The 17,758-nt window shown below is 40.1% G+C and overlaps 4 protein-coding genes across 10 annotated transcripts in view; 1 reads left to right on the top strand and 3 right to left on the bottom strand.

The window, feature by feature from the left end:
• Positions 1 to 3,341, bottom strand: part of tulp4a (TUB like protein 4a) — a 34,950-nt gene extending 31,609 nt beyond the window's left edge. For 2 of the 4 annotated variants that reach the window (XM_030405914.1, XM_030405917.1), the window contains exons 1-2: positions 3,222 to 3,341; positions 1,032 to 1,981 (exon numbers count right to left, since the gene is read on the bottom strand). In XM_030405914.1, the coding sequence (XP_030261774.1) occupies positions 1,032 to 1,283 (252 nt within the window). In that variant the 5' untranslated portion in view covers positions 1,284 to 1,981; positions 3,222 to 3,341. Of the gene's footprint in view, positions 1 to 1,031; positions 1,982 to 2,695; positions 3,050 to 3,173 lie in introns of those variants that run through there. The other 2 variants (XM_030405916.1, XM_030405915.1) reach the window with 2 other exon arrangements.
• Positions 3,342 to 4,419: 1,078 nt separating this feature from the next.
• mrps10 (mitochondrial ribosomal protein S10) lies at positions 4,420 to 6,875 on the top strand. The gene is made up of 7 exons (XM_030405922.1): positions 4,420 to 4,565; positions 4,745 to 4,797; positions 5,666 to 5,735; positions 5,844 to 5,983; positions 6,080 to 6,188; positions 6,393 to 6,482; positions 6,576 to 6,875. Exons 1-7 carry the CDS (start codon positions 4,494 to 4,496, stop codon positions 6,654 to 6,656), a joined length of 615 nt encoding a protein of 204 aa, XP_030261782.1. The 5' UTR covers positions 4,420 to 4,493; the 3' UTR covers positions 6,657 to 6,875.
• A 215-nt stretch (positions 6,876 to 7,090) lies between these two features.
• On the bottom strand, positions 7,091 to 14,739 carry LOC115574419 (cleavage and polyadenylation specificity factor subunit 6). 4 transcript variants are annotated; one of them, XR_003982485.1, is made up of 7 exons: positions 14,544 to 14,737; positions 12,240 to 12,328; positions 11,423 to 11,572; positions 11,121 to 11,258; positions 10,730 to 10,855; positions 7,828 to 10,148; positions 7,091 to 7,757 (listed from the first exon to the last, which is right to left on the bottom strand). XR_003982485.1 is itself a non-coding variant. In XM_030405926.1 (7 exons), exons 2-6 carry the CDS (start codon positions 12,326 to 12,328, stop codon positions 7,866 to 7,868), a joined length of 588 nt encoding a protein of 195 aa, XP_030261786.1. In that variant the 5' UTR covers positions 14,544 to 14,739; the 3' UTR covers positions 7,091 to 7,757; positions 7,828 to 7,865. The 4 variants fall into 4 exon arrangements, 3 of the variants coding, with proteins under 3 accessions (XP_030261786.1, XP_030261785.1, XP_030261783.1); XM_030405926.1 differs by having other exon boundaries at positions 7,828 to 7,950; positions 14,544 to 14,739; XM_030405925.1 differs by having other exon boundaries at positions 7,091 to 7,950; positions 14,544 to 14,739.
• Positions 14,740 to 14,913: 174 nt separating this feature from the next.
• msgn1 (mesogenin 1) lies at positions 14,914 to 17,286 on the bottom strand. The gene has a single exon (XM_030405927.1). The coding sequence runs from the start codon at positions 15,973 to 15,975 to the stop codon at positions 15,556 to 15,558; it is 420 nt and encodes a 139-aa protein (XP_030261787.1). The 5' UTR covers positions 15,976 to 17,286; the 3' UTR covers positions 14,914 to 15,555.
• Between the last annotated feature and the right edge of the window lie 472 nt (positions 17,287 to 17,758).

Genomic DNA, 17,758 nt, shown 5'->3' with positions numbered 1-17,758 from the left:
ATTCTGCATCGATGTAGAGACAGTATAATTGAGAGTCTGCAGCTTATGTCGATTGTTGATTGTCTGGCCTCAACTGGACAATAAAATTACATTGCAAGGTTACTCCCAATCTTTAAATTTTGGGCGGACATTTGACTAATGTTAATAATGTAGGAGTTATTTTGTAAGGAGGCAGAGATCATCTGCAAATGTTTTTTAAAAAATGGACATCTTGCGGCAAATGTCGAATTTTATGAACTTGCTTGGAAGCACAGCCTGGAACGAGACCAGCGCCATATTCACCTGAAGCCAACATCTGCATCCATACATAGTAACTGTCACAGCAAGCCCAGCTAATCAGCCAAGATCTGAGGAGGCGCTGTCAACTTTGCCATCCAACTCTAAGAAGGGTGTGTGCGGCAGAGTCAATAAATGCCTTATCTTAAGGATGCCATGTGAAAACAATATTATTGTAGATTACAACAAACGTGGAAGGCACTACAGATTGCAAATGTTTTGTTTATATACTGATAAGATTCAGGTTTTTCTAGAGTAGACTGCTGTAGTTCAACTATTGGGAGGACATTCTGAATAAATGTGGAATTTAAAATGATGAAAAAGATGCCATGTGCAGTAATATAGATCACTGAGAATGCCATACACTGAGATGTGTCGCGGATCGCTTTTCATTCGAATCTTTGACAGGTGAATCATAATCGAATCGTGAGGCCAGTGAAAATTCACACTTCTAATGACTCCATTTGTAAAACAACTGAAAACAATTGTGAGAAATTCTACATTTGCTTAATGGATAATTGTAAACTTCTTCTGGGGAGTCAGAAATAACAGCTACAGTTAAAAGGGACGATCAGATAACACTCTGAGGTGGGGGCATCACTTAAAATGAACATGTATAAAATATTTAGATTGAAATAAATAATGTCAAGATGCCACACTGAAACTTGAAACAAAGACTTGTGCTAAGACCAGGTGATCATTTTTACTAGAGTGGGGAAGATCTAAAATGCAGCTCCCCATTAACCCCCTCTTACCTCGCTGTTGTGTCCTCTGAGATTAAAGTTCACTCTCTGCGGGGTTGGCCGGTCTCGTCTGCAGTGGCTGGACGTGAACGTGACCCCGACAACTCCTCGTCCGTTCCCGGTAGCGAGCCAACCCTCCTCGTAATAGCGTTTCCTGCACACCGGCTTCTCCTTCTCGCTCTTGGGCACCCGGCCTTTCCAAGACAGGCACAGGATGTTCGAGTCGCTGCAGAGGACCGGGCCATGCTCCACGGCGGCGAACATCCCCGCGGATCTCTGCACCCCCCGTGGATAAAATAAAAGTACCCAGAGGGAGATCGGGGCTTCTTCTTCGGAGGGGTCGGTGTCGTTACGAGCGCCTCTCCTCCGCTGAGGTTACTGGTTCGGTGTCGGGTGTGAGATAGCGACAACGGTGCATAGTACTTTTCTTTTTTCTCTGCTATCTCGGCGATTCGCAATACTGATTAAAAGTTGATCTGTGAAAATGTCTCCAAAAGCACAAATGAGGTCACAAAGCTGTGGACTTTAGCATTGCTGGAGTGGAGATATCACACTACAAAAAGGCACTCATTCGGGTCATTTTGATGTGTTTGATCACGGTGTTGATGCTGTTTCGATGACAAAGGCAACAGATGAGGGAACTATTTAGAAATCCATCACCGTGGCAGAATCCAAACTCATATCAGCCGATGACCAAACATCCACATAAAAAAAGGGTAAATCTTTATGTTGTAGGCTCATCCATCCCAGTGCCATCCAGTTGGTAAGGTTTCTGTCCAGTTCAGTGCGTCATCTCTGGGTTCCGCGTCCTCCTCATACGACCCCGGCCGTGTGTGTGAGAGGAGGAGCAGGGACTCCTCTCCATCAGCTGTCAGCCCGCAGGAGAGCCGCTTCTCCCGGTAACGTCATCACGTCAGCCTGTCTGCCTTTAACACCCGCCTCGGGGATCCCATGGATGACTCCTGGATTACAGAAAATAGGATGTTTATATCACGCTGACAAATAAACAACCGTGATGAATTGATGAAAATGCAAAATAAAATCGTCTTCCAAGCGAACGGTAAAACGGTTCAGAAAACGCTCACCTGCCGCGCACAGCCGTTAATTTAAATATTAATGCTCTCGCCTAAAATAACCCCTCACTTACCGCTCCTTACCACTTCATATGAGGACTATCCTGCTCAGCGGAAGGATATTTAACTAATTGCTTAATTATTTAGCAGAACCATGGATCATTTTTAGCTCATGTTTTATTATGCTACACTCTTGTACCAAAGCGGCCTCTCTCGGCTAAACGCTCAGACAGTAAATGAGGTAAAGAACAAAACAATTCGGGGTAAAAAAAAAAAAAAAAAAAAAAAAAGACGAGAAATCAGAAAATCTCACTGTTAGAATGAGAAAACCCAACGGTCAGACCAGTGGCCAGTTAACGTAGTGTCACGTATAATCGTGATGCTATTTGCCAATAAATATGACACCCGACTGACAGCTGTTGTTTAAGAATATTTAGATGTCAGTATAAGATATTACAGGATCCAAACAAATTCCAATAAAGTATGGACAAGTGTCAACCCAAGAGCACCCCATACACAAAACACTAAAAGAAATACATTAGCAATGCTAGTCTAATGTAACGTTCTCGTAAAGAAAGAACCAGTCATAGTAACGCTACTAACCGACACTCAATTTACCGCTGAAGCCCGTGAGATGATGCCAAAATAGCCCAAAAACACCCATCATCGTGGGCTACCATTTCGCCACAGCTAGCTAGACCCTGGATGTTGGATCAAGCCAGAGAGCTCCGTGGGCTCAGATGAAAACATGTCAGCAGTGGGATTAATCTTTCCTCTTGATTCATCTCCTCTGTCCAGTTAATTCACGAGAATCTAACCGGGAATGCGGCCAACGTCCCCTCCACGAACAAGCCAGCAGTAGCTAGCCGGCTAAGCGAACAGCTAGCTATCTGAACCAGAGCCACCATCAGCGGAGACTGGCTGCGTCCATCCGCCGTTGGCACTCGTCGCTAACAAGCTATGGCTAGCACGTTAGCTCACTGTTTATGCTAACGTTTTTTTTTTTTACGTTAGCATGTAGCTATTCGAATTACCCGTAGTTCAATGGCGTAGAGGACAAAGTGGCAGAATAATATCAGACCTGTCGTCCACTAAGCCGGAGAACATCAATGGGCAGTGAAGCGCTTACCTCGGCTCAGTACCGCTGCTGCTTCCTCTACCTGCAGCCTGCTTCTGTCCGCTGCCAGGGCCCGAGAGCTGAGTCACGTGACAGACACGTGATTACACCAATTAAATGACCACAGCTCACATCAGTAACCGGAGTGTTTAAACTTTAATCGGATCTTCTTCCAAACGAGGATGAAACGATGTGTTCGTCATTGTACAACTGCAAAACTAAGCAGTTGTTAGTACTGGTGTGCCCGAAAAATAGCAAGCAGTGCCGGAAGAAATATCCAGATCCATGTAAAAGTATCAACAGGCTGCATCAATGTAAATATATCCAATTACAAGCACAGGTCCTGCATTCAGAGTCTTATGAGCAACAATATGCAGTTATTAGTAACATTCACATGGGATTATAATAGAGTTAGTGGTGCTTCACTTAATCCACAATATGATCGATGCAAAGAAAACAAAGCACACACTGGTGATTATTAGAATGGAGGAAGGACTAAATAAAAACTAAACAAACCTCAATATATTCAATTGTGCTTTTAATATGTAGCTTAAAGGGGCGATATTGACCACCTGTTGAATACATACTCAGAAGAGATAGGGGGCAGCATATCGCCAGAGTAACCACCAACTGCTGCCAACTTTAGCTGCCGTCACCTAGTTAGCTCAGTTAGCCATGCAGCTAGCAGTCCAAAATTAGAAAGTGGGGGATTGCTGGTGTTTACACTGCTAGCACATGAGCTTTAGACCGGAGCGGGTCGGGGCTAGCTGGGTAGCATGTTAACATCAGTGTATATCTTAATGTCAGAACTGTTCACGTCAACACATCCACACATCCTGCCGATGATCGCAGGGTTCTCAACTCAAATTCTTTCACATTGCGGCTCTAATACTACGAAATGTCTTTTGCGAAGCTATCAAAACTGAAGTGAAAATTTGTATCTCAGTCCTGAAGCCTCATATAGACATTTTTTGCTCTCTCTTTTATCTTATATTCACTTTGATGTCTGCATTGGATAGGCTACCTGATGTAGCTGTTTTCTGTCATTGTTTTAAATTCCATTCTCTATATGAATTGTTTTTTTTATCCTCAATTATATAATAGCTATCTATGTATAAAAAATAAATATATGTACATTTGAAAAATCTGATTATATTATTAATGAGGTTACCACAGCTGGGAGGATTGTAGCACCCAGTTGCTACAGTGGTAGTTCCCCCTCCAGGGCACAGGGGGGCAGCACCGTCGAGACACTTTAACTTCTCTCCCACCTTCTCCACAAACATGGCGGCTCCCATGACTCTCAGACGAGAATTATGTTCTCTGGCAAGGATATTTCGTGGAATCTCACGCTTGGTAAGTTTGTCTTTTTTGTTTTGCACATTATCTGCGAAATATTAACCAACGTGACGGTTCAGTTCATGAGAAGGAAACATTAAAACTCAGTATTAGGTCAGAGACGACAGTTGCACCATGGTGGTGGTCAGACAGTAAATGTCATCTCTAAATGTCTATTTATGTGTTTTTATCCGCAGGGGCCGAGAGCTTCGGCCGCATGTTCAGGTCACAGAAAATGTAACATTATCAGGTAAGCTGTGTTTTTTCTTATCGGCCTATTAGTTTATTAATATCGGTAAAATAAATAAATAAATAAAAAACACCAGTCTTTCGTGACTTTCAAACTTTTCTACAGTAATCAGGCAGCAGTTATCATTACAACCTTTTAATTCCAGAGGAGTGAATTACATCTACTTGTTTCCTCTTTTAAATTGTCAGACATTGTGGAAGCAATGCTGCACATATTGTTTACCATTAGTAAAACATATAAATGTACCTATATGAGGCATAATCAATCTTTTAACCACCATTTTTTGACTGTATTATAATGCTTTTTAATGTGTTATACAGTAAGTGGAAAGAAAATCAAACTTAAATGGGCATATTATGAAGGGAAAAAATGAATAAAGAAAAAAACAACCATCATAGTATCATTCGTACTGGTATGAATTATAAAAAATGAAGTTGTTATTGCTGCTGAAAGAGATTTTGTTTCCACGGTTGTGTATTCAAACGTGAAAATTAGTTCAATATGTTTGTTTGTTTTATTTTACAGGCTCTTACACATGCATACCATGTATGAATGTTATCATTAAATGCCAATTGTGGTTCAAAAACTGTCAGCAACACTGAGTCCAAGAGGTCATTTCACTCAGTTTGCAGAGTTTATGTGGCTCTATCTCTAAACAAGTTACACATTTGAAAAAGTCTATTGCATTTCCAACAGTTTACATATATTCAACAGTCTCAAAATGGGATTCAGTGTCGAGCCAAAACCATACTAACTACTGTATAAGCAGCTATCTCAAAGTAAAGTAAAAAAATGATTTGTGCTAAACTAATGTTTTTAAAAAGAAGAGTTTATATGTAAGAAATGACTCACCGTTCTGTCTCTGCAGGTCCCATCTCCCACTGACATCCAACACTTTCTTCCACACAGCAACAGTGCTCCCATCAACACCTTCATCAGTGAGTTGTCACTAGTCTCTTATTCCTCTCAGTTTCTTTTACCGAGGACTTCTTATAGTAGTTGAGTAATAAAGTGACACAGTAGACTGTTCTCTTGTGTCTTTGCAGATCACCGTCACAGAAGAGCCCGACGTGCTGTATCAGAAGGTGTCAATAATGGTGAAAGGTCACGACAGGGCCGTGTTGGACAGCTATGAGTTATTTACCACCATGGCAGCTAAAGAACTGGGTATCACCATCAGCAACGTGTGAGTACTAATACAGTCAATCAGCCACATAAGACTGCTGTCCATTATATATTTCTCACTGACATGGTTTTGATTCTCTTCCTTGCTCTGCCACAGCTCCGAACCTCACAAGGACATGGAGAGGTTCACACTCCTGAAGTCAGTTCACATCTTCAAAAAACACAGGGTTCAGTATGAGATGAGGACACACTACCGATGTGTTGAGGTGATGAGCCTGTTTGTTCAAATTAAAAGTATTAAGGTTCCTTCCAATTGATCAGGCTTTATGGCACTGGGTACTTTGTGCTGTCCCGGCCACTTACAATCAACCCTTTAGTAAGCCTGTTTTTTTTTTTTTTTTAAAGAATATGCTATTTATGCCCCACAGTGATTAGTGATTATGTCAAATGTCTCTCCTCTTGTTTTGTAGCTGGCTCATATAACAGGCAGCACAGCACAAGTATACCTAGAATACATTCAGAGGAACCTCCCGGAAGGTGTAGCCATGGAGGTGACAAAGGTAAGTTACTTCAGAGTCAGTTGTACACCAACTACAACCCCACCTGCTCAGTCTAATTGTGCTTTTATTTTCACCCGTTCTTTGTTTTCTCAGACTGCCATGGAGAAGATGCCAGATCACATTCTTGAACCAATGTGGAAGGACCACCCCATTGATGACAAGCCAAGCCAGTGATGAGCAGCAGATATTTGGTAGTCATAGAAGTGCTCATCATAAAGATTTCAGCAATATCATAAACACGGAGTTGAACATCACAGAAAAAAGACCATATAAAGAACTTGGTCATTATTTCAACATGTAACCTGTCTTTTCTGAGGCAACAATGTGGAGTTAGTTGAATGCTATATTTTTCTTTTTTCGATAAAATAAATCCAGCATTTGATGTCAACTGAACTCACCTTTTTTTTGCTGTTATTTCATCACAATTGTGATTGTTGATCTGGTCATTAAAATGGAGAGTTTATTTAGTTTAAGCATGAAAATATCAGTCAATGAAGATCTTTCTCCTCTGATTTTAATTTCTTCTCCCAAACTAAAAAGTTATAAACTTCCTGCGGTCATCATTCTGTACATACGTATATAATCTGTAGGAAACAGTAACACACAAGTGATTTTCTTTTCATTTATTGAATAGTCAGTGCAAAAAAATCCTTTAAGGCAAAACGAGACAAAACAAAAAAATCACTGAATCAAACATTCATCTGCTGAAACATGGCATTCTTTTGTTCAGATATTAATGTAATTTTAAGGAAATTTCCTGCTCATAGTCCCTATACATTTATTATAAGACACTATTCTTCATTGATCAATTTAAAGACTATTCAGGACTGACCCCTCCTCTTCCTGTGTTAAACTGAGCTGCCATACAGAGGGTGACACTTAGATATGAATCATATAGTGTGTCCTCAAGCTTTAAGCCATGAGCAGGTCACAGTGAGCTAGCACATACGAAACCAGGACACTGAAACTGAGGCAGCTAAATGGATTTCAGTCATCTTTCATTTTGTCATTCACACCTATGCTTTTCCTACTGTTGATTCGAAATTTCTTCCTGACAGTTATTGGTGCAATAATATTGATTAATAGACTATCATGTGTTGTATATCTTTAGGTCTCCTTACTCTCTGTTCTTTCACAGTACACATGTACTTCACATGTACTTACATGACAGTTGAGTGCAATCCTTCCAAACTACATTTTCTTCATTTTAACTCATTAATAAAAAAAAGAGTAAGTACCATAGTCCTCTGTGTCTCACCGTCTTCAGCTTCCATCCTGAAAGAGAGAATCTCCAGGTATCAGTGAGGAGGGGGGGTTTAGGCATAAGACACAAGAGGAAGCTCACCTTTCCCAGTTTTCAAGCGAAGAGCCAAACCTCTGATGTCACGCCGCTGGTGAAGGAGGGGAGAGATGTGAGGGAAGGCCTGGGTTCCTGGGGCCTGGGAGGTAAACTGTACTGTGTGCCCCCCTTCAGGAGACAACAACAGTCAGTCTGTTACAATCAACCAAAGGGAGAAACAAGAAGGGACTGCAGAGACTGAAGAGGCAGCATAATGTACTGAGCGCTGAAGAGATGGACAGAGACAGATAGAGTAGGGGGGTAAAAGAGCCAACACCTGTCTGTGGCTAACTTAAGAAAACAGACTAGCTTTCATCTACAATGCCAAATCTTTGTTTGTGCCAGCAGTTCATACAACAAACAGAATCAATAATACATGCCTCTTGGACATTCGGAAGGCCTAAATCAACTTGCACATTTTAAGAGCTACAATCTTGTGTGATTGGTGTCTACTTTATTCAGTTTCCTTTGAGATGGTGCCATTACTGTGTATCACTGCACTTTGCAAAATCATTCATTTAATAATCTGTTATGACACTTTTTAATGAAAGGTACATTATCTTAATCTGTTATAACTACAGGCATGGCAACAAACTTTTAATTGTACTTTATGAAAACATTCAAGTATAAGAAAATTATAGAAAGAACAGAAAGAAAGCCCCCTTGTTGCCTTTAGTCAAATTACATATCTTATTATAAACAGCAAGAAAACATGAAAGTCCTTGGTCATATCAGAGTGTTTATCCTTTGCAGATGATGTCCTCCTTTTAGACATGCTACCACTGAATTTTATCTGTGACATGACGTTCGGTCAGAGGCATTTCAGTGCCTTTCAAGTGGAGTGGTTGGTGGTGTCCTCCAGTGAAATTTACATGGCAAGAAAAATAGTTATGTACTTCAGTGACTGAAATTCAATTACTTTTCCTATATGCATCCTTCTAAGAGCCTAGAGAAATGGTTCGTTAAGAGCTCGGTCCTCCACACTCATCCAAAAACTTCTATATAATATGTACAATATCTTTACAGTGGTCTTTACATGGACCAAATGTTATCTTTCAAGTATGAAACACTGTTATTGTGCCACTGTGTGCAGTAATAGATTTGACATTGCAATTCATTGTCTTGCAAATATTACATAATTGTTGCAAATTGTAATGACAACTCTCAGACTTGTTTGTGAATAAACCAAAAAAAGAGAGGTTGAGTTTATTTTTACTTTTATTTTTTTTTCTCCACGACTACTTCATATGTCGATATGACGATTTTCATAAAACACATTCACAGGTTCACAAAAGTTATGTTAATTACAGTGAATAAAGTTTTTATAACAATTCAAAGAACTGAACACAGTAAAGAGTTAACCTTAACTGAAGTAAATATAATGGAATTTGCTTTCCCTCTATAAAAAAGCTACTATATATGTATTTCAATAAACTATAAACTATTCATTTAATGCCTTTTACTTTGTGTCTTTACACAATAGACTGATAAAGACAAACATGAATGTTTCAAACAGCAATTCTCATAACTTAAAAGAGCTGCACATAAATGATATAAAATATAAAAATTAAATACTCATGAATACTTGACAAGTGGAATATTGTCTTTTCTCTTGAAAACTGTGTAAGTGTTCAACAATATTTGCTGCACTGCTTGGTGAGGTTATAATACAGTAACGTTTTCCATGTAACAAAAGGAAAGGTTAGGTAGGTCTAAAGTGTACTAAGCTAGTAACAGTGGTGCTTGAGGGCTGTTGCGCGCCCTTATATCAATTGTTCCCCACCTTCAAATATGCAGTGTCACCCATTTTGTAATTCTTTATTAATGATCAGAAACATTTCTTAAGGCTCACAGGGTGACTATAACAAGAACCACAGAACACTTAATGAACTCTGACATGAATTTTCCTCCCTTCGAGAACAGTGTCTTGTTTTCAACAACTTTTTCTCAACAAACGTCAAATAGTTCCTACAGTACCAACAGTATTTCTAGAACAAAAAGGTAACAGAATGCGAGGATGCCTTTACATTGTTAAAAACTGTGAGGCATTTCTGTGTCCTCGGTTGTCATTAGTCTTTTTCACATTATTTATTTGCCAGTAGACAATATCAATAACCAGACATTTGGCCACAGACTCTGTATAACACATAAGTGAGGGGCATTTAATTTACTGCACCATTTTAGGCCCCTTCTACATTTACAGGTGCTTGGTTATTGTTTTTTAGGGCAGGCTGTGTTAAAAGCGTCGGCCACCAGGGGGCCCTGGCCACCTCTGGCCTCTGCCAGGTGGGGGGTGAGGCGGAGGAGAGACTGGTCCATTGTGGTAGCTGTGTAAAAGGATAAAATCACACATTGGATTCTTGGCTTTGGCCAATAGGTGGCACACTCTGATAAGAGCACCCATCTGAACTATTCCAATCAGTGTTCTCATCCCCTCTCAGTTACTGTGCAGTTACTGGAATAGCAAAATACATTGTGATGTCTTTTCATTATTTCATGCATTATTTAAGAGTATGCTTTCAAATAGTTGAGCAGTAAGCATGTTTTTTATTTATTCATAAGTTAACAGTCTTTGACTCAACACCAGTAAGACAAATTTTGGGCTCATATTATTTCATCTATTTGATAGACAAACTGAGAAAGAAATGTGACAATTGAGGACAAGTTAAAGTGAAGCTATAATGAGTCTTAAGAGAAAAGGGACAGAAAGGATTGTGCATTGTGTCACAACCCTTTTGGCTTGCAGTTTACTAGATGTAGAGGAATGCAACTAGAGTGAGCATTTTTCAAATGCTTACCAGAAGTATTTTTAAATCTATTTAGGTGTCTTAAAAAGCGTGCAAGGAAAGTGCTGAGAATTGTGACTTGCAAAGCTTAAGCAAGGTATAAAAATTTAAACAGCTCTTACCCTCTCGGGCCACGGGGGTGGAAGTGGCGTGGAGGTCCAGGGGGCAGCATGCCACGTCCTCGAGGGTGTGGTGGACGCCCTCTGAAACCAGGATAACCTGGAGGAGGGGGTGGAGGGGGTCCGTGCCTAGACAGACATTTGTGTGCATTTTCAGTTAAATGAAAACACACACCTACTCAATAAAGGCTTGTGATTTACAAAATGATTTGCTCCAGAAAGAAATGGCTCAAATGTAGAGGTATTTGATCCCCACATTAAAGAATATACCTTTTAGAAGTAAGTTTTTGAACTCAGGAGGATCATTCTTAAACTAAACAACCATGTTTCCTGTGTTTTTGGTTACCCTGAGTGTCTGCACACAATATTGTGTGTCTTTGTGTGAGTTGCTTACCTAGGCATGGGTGGGAAGGGGCCTCTGAGGTGCATGGGAGGTGGTGGGGGAGGAGGAGGAGGAGGGCCCATGCCCATTGGTCCACCCCTACCTCGATGACCTCTTAGGTCTGGGTAAGGTCGCATCCTCCTCATTCCTCTGCAAGAGAAGTGCAGTACACCCATAAAAGCTAAGCATTTTCATTTAAAATACACAGACATCTTATCAAACACACATCAAGGGCAGTTGTTTAACTTTGGATTTAATTTCCCTACAAAAAAGCACATTTACACTTTACATCATGCGTTTAAAAATGCCACTACCTCATGGGTGCAAATCCATTCATGGGTCCATCTTTCGGGCGTCCCCTCCCATGTCCAGGTGGACCAAACACTTTCATCATGCTCCGCCCACCACGCATGCCACCTCGATTCATCCGACCCCCTCGACCACGACCTTTAAACCCACGGCCCCTGTGGAGGCAAAAACAAATATGTGAAACACCGGCTAGGTTTGAATGGACAATACTAATATCAATACAAATCAAAGAAGACTTTGGGTCAAATGTTTACATGTGATGGGTGGATATCCATCTTTGTCTAAGAGTTTTCTAAAAATGTATATAAAAACAACAGAAACTTCTGGCAGGCGCCCAGCTCAACTTAAAAAGCTGCCACTTTTGGTCAGTTAAGAAACGTACGTTACCATGGGACAATTATTATTTTGAATGATTTAAACTACCCCTCTGCAACCGATTGAAATTTTGTTCAGTTTGGGCCTGTTTAATTTCATTGGGATGTTTATCTGGAGCACTTTTATTCTGTCTGGCCTGTTAAACCAAGTACAATCAGAATATGAAGCTCCACATTAAAGTTATCTACTGCCACTTAACCACTTGAACAAGTGCACTCATGTAAAGCAGTGCAAATATATATAGCAACCTCGTGTTTACCAATCAGCCCTTTCTGTGATTGCATCATATAAAAAAAGAATCAGTGAGATAGGACAGCTAAAAATAAAAAAACTCCAGTTTTCAGGAGGGCTTAGTTTTGCCTTCCATGTGCATGCAGTTTGACAAACCATAAATACAGTACTTATGAATAAATGCAGTATTAGGCTGTCAGAAACTCTAAGACTGACCGAGCTTTGTTGTCCATTGCCGGTTGCTCAGATTCACCCTTGGAAGGTTTTGAAGTGTCTGTCATCTTTTCTTCTGTGTCTGCATCCATCTGAAAGGATGCAGACAAGATTAAAATGCAGTCCTACGTTACAATGGAATTGTTATATTTCCTGCACACAAAACGAGACATACTGTTTGCAACACCTGCCTTAACATAAAAAGATTTCTAGATGCATTTTGCTTCCACATACAAAATGTATCATTCATACTGACGAAAGAAAGGAAAAGAACATATATAGGGCATTTTGCCATAAAAATGAATTCATGTAGAAATAAGGTGCAAGTTCCCTGCAGTTATGAGGTAATCAAGCATGATGTTAGCAAATGAGAGCTTAATTCTCAAAGATTCATCCAATATGTACAAAAACACTTTTGCAGGCATAAATGATGAATCATTCTTTGATGTTGTAAGGAGGTAATTTTTTGTTATCACTGATGAACAATATATTGAGGCATTTCTACAATGTGACACAAGGCTCAAAATGTTACTCAGCAGATCCTGGAAACATAAAACCTCAGCATTGCATTCACTGCATCGCTCTATCACTGGGTGTGACGGACTGCATGCCTCATATTGAAACAGGTGACATGTTCGCAAGTTAGACATGGACAACTGCAAGTCAGAGCTTGACAGTGAGGAAATGAATAGTCCCAAAGCCTGGATAACAGCTTTTAAATGCAGCATCTGTGACACTGATAGACTCGAGACTTATATGATACATAGTAGGTAAAAAGTAAGGGGGGTTGGACACTAAGCATGAAACTGACACTCAACATACTTGGGGAATGAGAGATGACTTACAAAATTTGTCCTGAGGGTGTAACCGTCCCGGAAAGCCAGTTCTTAAACTTGTTTAACTTGCAGTGTGTCTGACACTTTTTCTGAAGCAACAGCAATTCACATGATCTTAAGATAAGTTACCCTAACCCTACTTGGGAGGGATAAATTCCCTTTCCAAAAATAACTATATTCTATGATAACTTCCAAAAATACACAGTAAACATACCCCTGCAGGGATAATATATTATATTCAAACAATTTTGCAGACAATAAAAAAGGTACAAGGTATTAGTGACATCACGATACTGACATTTCTGACTTCGATGCAATACCTCTGCTTCTGCAGGAGGTGGGACACTGGCTACAGCAGTGCATGTGTCAACATTATCGATACTGCAAAAATTAGTATTGAATCCTTTTCAAATGTTCAGTATCCATATTGAGCAATATGTTGATGTTGACAACCCTACCTACAAGGTGTGGTGGTGAGATCACTGTGGGCTTACTACTTAGTGCCCTCCCAGTGGGAGCATTATTTCTTCATTATAGTCTCTACAGCATCTTGTCGAATGTGGTTCTTTTTTTTTTGGGGGGGGGGGGGGGTTAGGGTTAGCCCCTTTATAGACCTTTTAAATGTATGTAGCTACTGCTGTATACAAATTAAAAAGTTCATATACTTTCTCTTAACTATGCGCACACTCAGTTGACATCTTCTACGGTGCAGCTCGCTAAAATATATGGGGGGAAAAAAAACCCTTATATTCATCCTACCTCCATGAAATTCAAATGATCCAGTTTGACTTTTATGGTGTTCAACTGTGTCTATACTTTTAGATCTACTTGGACAAATAGATGGATTCATCTTCTTGTATATTACTGTATGTTGTAGAGGTAACAATAACGCAAGGCTCTGTGGAGCAGCAGCTTGAAACGCATATGACAATGGAAAGACACATGACACAATTAACACTTTTACCACGTCACCGAGGACTGTCACGTACACATACATTGTCACTGTGATATTTTAAAGGTGCGTCGAGCGTCATGGAAACATTTTTATCCTGATCCCGAGAGGCGGTTGGAGCTGTCACCTTAAACATTAAGCTGGAGGCCCCTGTGCAACAAATACGCTTAAAGCCTTTGATGATAATGTCAGTGTTTAATACACTGGTTAGTTGTAAGAGCTAATGTTTCCGTAAACGGCTGAATTATGATGCAGAGCACTAGCAAGGCCCTGTCTAATTCCTGGGTCTACATCCATTGCAGCTTTGATTTGCAGGATGCTGTTTCACAAACAAGTTTATTCATTTGACTCGTCTTCGAGCAGGCATTCGAGATTTGGATAACCAGTTTTCTCTTTAAAAATACGAAATAAATAAGCCGAATAACAAACGTGTATTTAATCGTTGGTCGTGTACGAGAGGGGCGTTCCTGTGATTTTTCAAACGCGTTGGTAAAACGTAGAAGAAAATGGATGACTTACTTTAATTGCTGATGCAGGCGAAGAGGTAGATTCAAAAGTAATATAATTTTCCTATTTGCTACGAAAAATAAAAAATATGTTAGAAAAATAAAAAATGTACAAAGTTTCCGACAGCTTGTGTAGCTCCTTCGCGTTTTGAAATGGCGGCTTTGTCAGACTAGCCCACATCCCGGGTTGGGATTTCTTTGTGAGGGACACATTATGTGGAGGTCAACGCCCACCCGGAGGAATTCTGGTGTCTCATTGGCTACGCGTTGCTCTGACTCCGCCTATATAGCTAGTTTAAGATTCTGATTGGATGAATGGGTTGACGTGCGTTTGTACTTGTACTGCTCATCCTAAAGAAGTCATTAATTAAATGGGCCACAAGTTCAACATATAACGCTGATTTATTGAAGATGGTTCAGTTAGAAACATGTTTTGTGTATATAAACTGCATCTGACATACTGGACTTATGTAAACATGTTTCACACGCCTAATGTAGCTTCTTTTATATGTTAAAAAAAAAAAAAAAACCATATGAGGAGTTGGATAGACAATCGGACTCATTTACAAAAAACAAAAGGACTAATTATTTAATAGCTTTCAGACACAACAAAACCTTAAAATGACACGCATCTATTTAAGTCCTAAAATATACCAGTGAACAAAGTACACGAGATTAAAAACAATATCAACCTGCTTCTCTGTTAACGCAAACAGGAATATTGGTGTCTTCATCATAAAGATATCATCAGCGAAAAATATACATATCAACAAACAGCACACTCGATTCCAAACACTGAATTTATAATTCAAACAAAGGCAGCCTCCTCATATACAAAAATAATTGCCAAAATGCCTGAAAAACAATATTTACATCAAGGGAAGGGCTGAAAAAGAGAAGGAAAATAAACACAACAGAGAAATTCAGTCATTAAGTTATCTTTAAGATATTGCATGTGAAACTAACTCCATCGAATGTCCGGATGAGAGTTAACCTGATGCGTAAAAGTGGTCCTTGCACGTCCGTTACGCGCGGCTCAGGATGTCTGAGAGCTGGTTGATGTATTCAATTGTGTATTTGAGGGTTTGTATCTTGGTCAGGGGTTGCCCCCTCTTGCTGTAGTCCGGCGGCAGGTAGTCGCGGAGCTGGTGCAAAGCCTCCGCAAGACTCCTCATCCGCATCTTCTCCCTCTCGCTGGCCTTCACGCGCCTTTTGGTGGACATCTTGGGCTTGCTCATCCTCTGCGATGCCGGAGTCGCCCTGAGTCCCGAGAAGCCGACGGACAGATCGCTGATGTCCCGGTGCCCGCCGGAGAAGCACATCTCCGGCGAAGAGCAGCTGGAGTCCATGGAGGACTCCGGTGAGGCGGACTGAAGCGAGTCCCGATCCTCACCCAGGCTACTCCACTCAGACAGTATTCTCGACGTGACAGCGTCCAGGTCCATGTTAGAAATATCCCGAGACTTCCAGACGTCCGTGTGGCGAGGATGACATCAGGCGGATTCTGTGAGGAGGGATTTTTTTTGCCAAAGCGTTTTTATACAGAAGCAGATCTCCGGAGGTTTATGGGTTCACAGCTCCGGCGGAAAAAAAAAAAAAAGTTCAAAGAAAACCTCAAGTGCCAAAATGCGACCTTCCCGAAGGACGTCGTTCGTTATCACTGGGGTGTGAATAAGGCTAAATAGACGGATAATGTGATGGAAAGAAAAATAATTAGATTCCTTTTGTGGGGGAATTACTCTTTAAAGTCTGCAAGGCGACAATTATCAGTTTGATGTGATTTGTCTAATGAAGGAATGAGAGGATGCTGTTTCACCTGAGAGCTTCACACCTCTCTGGCAAGTCAGGCCTGCATGTGTCTTCAGTCTGGAGGTTTATAGTCAAGTCATTATTTTGAACTTAGAGCCCCACATAGACACATCGCTTGACATATACATTTAAATGTATGATTCAGAAGCAGCAAGGTATAGTTTGTAAGTCTTTTTGAACTGCATCTTAAAATCTTATTGCCACCTGGAGGAATGCTCCTGGTTTCTTATGCTCACAAGAAAATGCACAACTTGTTTTGAAAAGACACGTTGGCTTGCAGTGGAAAACTATCAAGGAAGGAGGAAGAGAAAAATATATAAGTAACAACAAGACATAGTCTAGGACTGACTTGTTATTTGGGCAGAGGATGCAGCTGTCACCAAGCTCCTGCCAGACCTTTCATGTCTGCAAAAGGTGTCTAAGGCCTCACTCATGATCAAGGGGGCCAACACTGGCAGGTTGTAAAACCGATAGCTCAGCGTCTCCCTCAGCTGCAGTGGCTGCCTCCCTCTTAAGTGACATGCAGCTTGTCAAACAGCAGTGGGAGAAAACAAGCTCACGTGGTGCTTCTAAATGCCGTTTAATGCTGAAAACTGTGCTAATCCACAACCTTCAACCCCAAATTTACATAGACGGTTCCTTTCAAGATCAGAGCAACAGGCATTGGGAAGGCAACAAATCATTCTTGAGGAACTTATTACAATTTCGTGGTTTGGTTCAAATTTTTCAATGTCACACAACATCTAATGACACAAATTTGATAAAATCAATGTTGCTGAAGAATTCTCTCTTCTCACTTATGAAATACTTCAAACTTCAAAGAATCAAAGTAACAAGTTGGGGAAAGCTATGAAAGCTAACTTAAAGGGGCATTATGTAGATCTAGATAAGAAGTTCAAACTCCACATTTTAAAATGTACAATATTAATTAGGTAATAATACAAACAAAGTATTTATTCTTATCCATAACTGAATAAACAAGCTGTTCTCGGAGGAAAATAAGGTCCCAGAAAACTTTATGAAGTAAAAAAGGAGGCAGGGTGCGCCAAATATAAAATGAAATTGTGTTGTCCTTTGAGGTCAGTTTTTTATGCATCTATTGTTTATTCAGCCATGGAAATGCATGTTTATGAATAACAAAAAAGTCAATGAGGATCTTTCTCTTCTGATTACATTTCCTCACAAGAACTACATAGTGTACCTTTAATTGTTTGGTATATTAAACAAAGAAGAAAATAGTATAAATGTCCTGATTTAACCAAGTGTCTTATGTTGTCTGATCAACCATCAACTAAAAGATATTTAATTTATTGTAATGTTAAGACAGGGGACAGCCGCAAATTCTCATATTCCAAAAGCTTCAAGCTCTAAAGTCTGTCTTATTTGCTTGAAAAATGACTTAAAGACATTATATATAAC

This window comes from Sparus aurata, chromosome 22, assembly GCF_900880675.1.
Source record: "Sparus aurata chromosome 22, fSpaAur1.1, whole genome shotgun sequence".
NCBI lineage: Eukaryota > Metazoa > Chordata > Actinopteri > Spariformes > Sparidae > Sparus > Sparus aurata.
Note: the sequence above shows the minus strand (reverse complement) of the source record. Positions and strands in the feature narration are given on the sequence as shown.